Source organism: Chiloscyllium plagiosum, chromosome 18 (assembly GCF_004010195.1).
Source record: "Chiloscyllium plagiosum isolate BGI_BamShark_2017 chromosome 18, ASM401019v2, whole genome shotgun sequence".
Lineage (NCBI taxonomy): Eukaryota > Metazoa > Chordata > Chondrichthyes > Orectolobiformes > Hemiscylliidae > Chiloscyllium > Chiloscyllium plagiosum.
The window spans coordinates 69,723,378-69,730,311 of record NC_057727.1 but is presented as its reverse complement, the minus strand read 5'-3'; the positions used below and the strand labels follow the sequence as shown (position 1 = coordinate 69,730,311).

Genomic DNA, 6,934 nt, shown 5'->3' with positions numbered 1-6,934 from the left:
TCGGAAAGATATTGTGAAACTTGAAAGGGTTCAGAAAAGATTTACAAGGATGTTGCCAGGGTTGGAGGAGCTACAGGGAGAGGCTGAAGAGGCTGGGGCTGTTTTCCCTGGAGCGTCAGAGGCTGAGGGGTGACCTTATTGAGGTTTACAAAATTATGAGGAGCATAGATAGGATAAATAGACAAAGTCTTTTCCCTGGGGTCGGGGAGTCTAGAACTAGAGGGCATAGGTTTAGGGTGAGAGGGGAAAGATATAAAAGAGACCCAAGAGGCAACTTTTTCACGCAGAGGGTGGTACAGGTATGCAATGAGCTGCCAGAGGATGTGGTGGAGGCTGATACAATTGCAACATTTAAGAGGCATTTGGATGGGGATATGAATAGGAAGGGTTGGGAGGGATATGGGCCGGGTGCTGGCAGGTGGGACTAGAGTGGGTTGGGATACCTGGTCTGTGTGGACAGGGTGGACCGAAGGGTATGTTTCCATACTGTACATCTCTTTGACTCTAGTGATTTTGAAATGATGCTTTTGTATTTTGCCACATTGTCATCCATGTGAATCTATGAAAAGCATTCCTGCTATATAACATCCAATTCATATCCATTAGCTACAATTAAATGAAAGCATTAAACAGTCTCAATTTTAGTTGAAAGCTTTCTTTCAAGTTACATTATTCAGTAAATGAGGTATAAGTTGAATGCTGTCCTAATTTTTCAAAGGCAACTAAAACGTTTCCAGCATTTGTGACACATGAAAGGGATGCTTAATTTAGAATGATTCACGTCAATAACAGGTCACATCAAGATTAGAGGCCATGTGACAATGAGTTTCAGTACGTAGCCCTGATACCTGGTTCTTTCTGTAGTCCTGCTGGGAGTGTCTCAGCACGCGGTAACACAGCCTGCAGATATGGCGGAATGGAGCATGCCTCTGATCTCCGAGCTCCTCCAACCTCAGCATAGGGCCATCACCGCTGTCTGTGAATGGGGCCTGGAGCAGCTTAAAGATCTACAGGGTCAAGGAAATAACTGAATCAACAGCAAAAATCAAATACGTCATGGATTACTTAGATTTATGGCTTGGATAAAATAAGGCTTCAAAATGGCAGCAACATCAAACAGCAGAATCCATCTCACCTTACTGAAATTGTTTGATTTCCTTACAACTGCAGCTACCTTGTGCTATCACATCAAACTGTTTAGGTGAACGGCATAGATACATTAAAGAAGCAGTTAAGTTACATAAAGGAATAGAAGAGTAAGCTAATAGGCAGAGATGATGCAAGATGGGTACACAAACATGGACCAGTTGGACTGAATAGCCTAAATAGTGGTTGGCCAATACTGCACTGATGTGGCTGCACATGCCACCCATTTGCCAACATGAAGCCCTGTGCAACACATTTCTGATCTTTGCCACGATTACAGGAACTACCAACCCTCAGAGACAGGAAAGAAGAAAACACTATGATTGAAAAACAGGCTGATACTAACCAGGACAGGATTGATATGAGAGGAGACCACTGTGATGATAGACAACAGATGACAGGGCCCGGACAGACTGTAGCTCCCAGACCTCACTCACCCAAGCAAAACCAGGCTGTCACTTGATCCCTGTCGGACTCACCCAGTAAGAGACCCTGCCTGGTAGGGCAGTGGGAAGATATTTTTGTAGCTTTTGGAAATTTCTGGACAATGGTCAGCGTAACAGTAGCAATGAGCACATCCCCAGTTATCTGGTAGATCCTCACCACTGTGCAAAATCCCATCTGATAGTATTGCTGCAACTGTCCTCTTTCCTGGGAAGGATCTACAAGGCTGCTTGTGCCAGTGTGGGAGAGGAAACTTACTGGTGCAATAAGAAGGGGCTCTTGTCTTAGAGACTAGGTACCTTATTACATTGTAACTTGCACCTCATTGTTATCATTGGCAAGTCTCAGTAACAACACTGTATAGGTGACATCAGCATGTTAAACAATACTTAGTCCTTTCTGAACATTGCACAGCATCACCAACTTTATTTCAGTTGCTTCGCCATCAAGTTTTAGCTTGGCCTGGGGTAGAGTGGCCTGCTCATGCTACAGCAAATGTGCATAAGCTTAGTTCTGTATAAAAAAAACACAGAAGCTCTATAACTTTGGCTCATGTGGCAAAAATGCTGAAGATCAGGAACAACTATTCAACTGAGTGAAGTTGCCCTTCTCGTATTCAAGCACTCCCAAATCTAGTTGTGTGTAGATTTCCCTAACAACCAACATTCGACCCAACAGATGTCATCAACTACTCACTGAAATAATTTCCTTCCGGTGCTTGTTCAGTTACAGCTGTGATTTTTAGTCTCATGACCTTGTTTTCTTTTAAACTAATCTTAGCCAAGCAAGTCAATACTTCAGCATCCTCCCTTCAACCACCCCCTAAGGCAGTCATTAATGAGTATTCTTGTTATTCCTTGTAGGGAACTCCCTGAGTCTTGAACATCCTCTAATTAGACTAATTAATCTCCTGCACTCTCTCCCAAGCCTGCAGTTTCCCTTGTCATGCCATGATGGAATCCACAAAGTATTTCAAATTTGATCTGATCAACATACCAGATAGTTTGAAGTGGGCGGCATGGTGGTTCAGTGGTTAGCACTGCTGTCTCAGCGCCAGGGACCTGGGTTCAATTCCAGCCTCAGGTGACTGTCTGGGTGGAGTTTGCACATTCCCCGTGTCTGCGTGGGTTACCTCCAGGTGCTCCAGTTTCCTCCCACAGTCCAAAGATGTGCTGATTAGGTGAATTGGTTATGCTAAATTGCCCATAGAGTAAGGTGCATTAGTTAGGGGGAGTGGGTCTGGGTGGGTTGCTTTTCGGAGGGTCGGTATGGACTAGTTGGGCCGAAGGGCCTGTTTCCACACTGTAGGGAATCTAATCTAATAATCTTGCCTTCCACTCCAACAATAAATTGGAGCAATTACCTCAGCGTGTAGTTTAGCTAATTTTAAGAGGCAAGTTCATCACTCTCCCTGCTCAGGAGATTAATTCTATTAATGTTGGCCTAGTCACTGACACAAATTATTTAATTAGGCAGCATGACACTTCATCTGCCATTCTGTGACATTGACATGGTGTAATTTATCCAAATCCCTCTGTAAATCCCAAGTTACATCCTTGTTTTTGCCCCAAGCCATGTTTGGGAATCATTTGCAATCTGACAGTCTTGCACTTTCTACCTTACAAGTGATTTATATAAAACAGAAATCAAGATCCAAGCACTGAAGCTGCACATTTTGACTTGTTATTCTATACACAATTCCACTTGCACTTCAATTAAATATCTTCAGTATGTAATTGCATTTGGACTTTCTGAAAGATTGCCCCATCAGAGAAATGTCCAATCCAGTCATTGGCACAACCTTCAAACAGAAATGGAGTTGATTTGTTAGGTATGATCTTTTACTTTCTAACCCAATGCTGCTGATTTCTAATGTGGTCAGATGTACAAATGTGGACCCCCAGTCTAGCCCTTCGCCTCTGGCTTGGAGATAGCACTTTTGCTCTAGAAGATGATTGCAAGTTCAGTTGTCAGAGAGACAGCATAAAATCTCAGCTAATATTTCTGCATGCTAATGGAGGATGGTGTAATATTGGAGATGGTAATGCCCCCTCTGCAGGCATAGGTACAAACCCTCATAGCACCATTCAAAAACAGGAGGGTGATGGGGAGCTCTTCCCCAGCACTCTGGCCAATATTTACCCTTCAGCTACCATCACTCAACTGGTTGATCTGTTTATTTTTACAAAAACTACATTTGACCTTGAGGTACACAAATTCTGCTGCAGTTATGATGCTGCAGCACCTGAAAATACACTTAACCGACTGCAAATAGCTTTGTTTTCCTGAGGTTGTGGAAGCAGGATTATATAAACGACAATTTTCTTACATTAATACAAAAGGTGTTTTATGCACTTGAGATCAGAAGTTTACCAGGATGTTGCCTTGGCTGAATCATTTCAGTTATGAAGAGAGAATGGATAGTTTTCCCTTGAGCAGAGAAGACTGAGGGGCAATCATGATTGAGATGTATAAAATTATGAGAGGCATAGATCAGGTAGACAGGAAGGAATATCTCCACTTGGAGAGACGAATACCCATAGGGCATAGATTTAAAGGGGCAGGAAGTTTAGAGTGAATGCAAGGACAAACCTTTTTTGTCTCCTCCACCCCCCCCAGTGTGAAGAGCAGTGGGAGTCTGGAACTCACTGCCTGCGAGGCTCAGAGGCAGAAACTTTAACATTTAAGAAATATTTAGATGGGCATTTACAGTGCCAAGACATACGGGCCAAATACTGGAGAATGGGATTAAATTGTTAGGTGGTTTACTTTTGACCAGAGACAAAATGTGTCAAAGCACGCTTTCCATACTGCAGACCTCTATGTCTGTCTATGACTTCATGATTTTACCTTTTAGAAGAAAGGAAGAAATCCTTAATTGATAAACATTGCTTAAGATCACCTCAACAGGGAAACTGCTTTCTCTGGCAATACACAACAGTCTCTGGAAACATCAGGGTCTTTCAGCTGAGGCTTGCTAAGAGCTGGTTTCCCCTTGGATCTATTTAAGTGCTGTGAAAAGGCAGAAAATGATCCTCAGCATAACAGACTAAAAAGCTGACTTCAGGCTAAGAGATGGACAGGAGGCAGGCAACCATCCTGACTACTTTGATACCTAGCCTGCGTTCTCGTTCATTGTTTAGCAATGTTCAGGAGATATGCAAAGAGTCAACCACCAGACGCAAGAAATGAATTAGGTGAGTATATTTCACATCAGGCAGCTCCCTACGCTTGAGAGAGAGCAAGGACAAACTCCCAACAATCTGCCAAGACAGCAGAATGTTACCTACACATTCTGAACCAGCCATCCAGTTGTTTTTCTCATTTATTCATTTTGTGGGATGTGGGCATCACAAGTTGGCCAGCACTTATTGCTTGTCCCTAGTTGCCCTTGAGAAGGTGGCAGTGAGTTGCCTTCTTGAACCACTACAGTACATCTGCATTGGGTTGATTTACAATGTCCCCAAAAAGAGGGAATTCCAAGATTTTGACACAGTGACCGTGAAGGAGCAAAGACATATTTCCAAGTCAGGATGGTGAGAGGCTTGGACAGGAACTTGAAAGTGGTGACATTCCCATGTATCTGCAGCCCTTATCCTTGGAGATGAAAGTGGTCGTGGGTTTGGAAGATTCTGTTTTCGAGGATCTTTGGTGCATTCCTGCACGCATCTTGTAGATAGTACACACTGTTACTACTGAGCATCGGTGGTGGAGAGAATGGTTACTTGTAGGTGAAGTTGCCAATCAAGCATTTGTCCCCTGGGATCAGTGAATGCTTTCAACGGTTACAGGTTGCACACATTAACAGAAAAAAAAAGTGATAACCTTTCCAAGGTTATCAAGACAGGAGAGAAGGGAACATATAGTTGGTGGTGACATCATGCTTCAGATGGTGAAAATAGCAGATGGTCTGAATGACCTTCCTTGAACCTTGCCTTCTATGTTACTTGCTCCTCCCATATTTTTCTGCAGCATAAAACCCATCTCATTTTCACCTCCCTTCTCTGTTATGAAGAGTGGTAACAAACTCAAACTTTAACTGTTCCTCTCCACCAGAGCTGCTGAGTTTCTCCAGCACTTTCCGGTTCAGTTTCAGATTTCTAGCATCCACGATACACTACTGCTCTTTTTAGAAGTTGCGCCTCTACAGGCTTTGTAACAAGATTCACGAATAGCTATTCTGTTTGTGGAGTGGTGAACACGGAATAAAGTTCCTTGGGGGAAATGGCCTGACAGTGAGGCAACTGCCTTTAAACTTCACCTTCTTTGAAATAAAAACTGAATGAATAATGACTGAGCAGATCAGTGATATTATTAGCTGTAAAGAGGTAGCGTTGACTGAAGAAAACAGGTCCAATTTTACCCGGAAGCTTGACAACTTGCAGACAAATGTTTTAGAGTGTAGGCTCCTTCCTGCCTTTTGTCACATCTATAATGTTGGAAGAATTCTGTGGTCAAATAACTCCCACCATGTGTTCAGTCTCAAGACGGAGTACCAGAGTAAAATTTGCCTCAGACATGTTTAAACAAAGTCTTGCTGATTTCTCACGATAAATATTTCAATTTTATTGCAGTCTCAGTAACTTTCAAAAGAAAGGGCTAGAGATAATGTTGGTTGTCATATGGATTTTCAAAAGGCCCTTGGATAATATTCATTCATCTATTATGGCATATAAGGTCAACAATTGGAGATTCATAAGACAAAAAGAGACAAATGAATTACTAGCAAATACCAGACAGAGCAGAGTGTGGGAATAAAGGGTAGCTACACTGAGTAACACAAGAACTAGGTCCAGAACCACTAGCAATTTGGATTCAGAATCATAAACTTAATTTCTAAATTTGCAGACAAAACCAAATTGAGAAGGAGGATAACCAATACGGAAGAGGACCGCAACAAATTACAGGAGGACACAAACATGCAGACTTGGAAAATGAAAAGAAAAGCATAGGTGCAATACAATACATTTTGTTAGAAAGAATTGGGAATTCAGTTATTACTTAAAAGATAAGAGAGTCCAGGTGGGGGCATAGCAATAAAGGGATCAAAGAACAAATATATCAAATCACTAAAAGTTGCACCACAGGTTAGTTAAAAAGAAACAAACAAGCACTAGGTCTCATTTTGGGTCAGACAGGATTAAAAGCAAAGTTATGCTAAATCTATATCACATCTTGTCCATTAGATGCAGTGCTAAACCCAAGATTATGAAAAGAATACAGAAGCAGACAGAAATCAGAAGTTGGTACCAGAAACATGTGATTAACTGAATCAGGAATTGTTGGACAGGCTGGGTGTCTATTTATACAAAGCTTTTCAAAAAAAAAGCTTAGCTATGTTTAA

General features: G+C 42.0%; 1 protein-coding gene across 1 annotated transcript in view; it reads right to left on the bottom strand.

Annotated features, from left to right (window-relative positions):
• itpr1b (inositol 1,4,5-trisphosphate receptor, type 1b) overlaps nucleotides 1-6,934 on the bottom strand; it is a 506,200-nt gene that overhangs the window by 301,088 nt on the left and 198,178 nt on the right. The window contains exon 16 of the mRNA XM_043708559.1: nucleotides 836-1,007. Coding sequence (XP_043564494.1) covers nucleotides 836-1,007 — 172 coding nt within the window. The remainder of the gene's footprint in view (nucleotides 1-835; nucleotides 1,008-6,934) is intronic.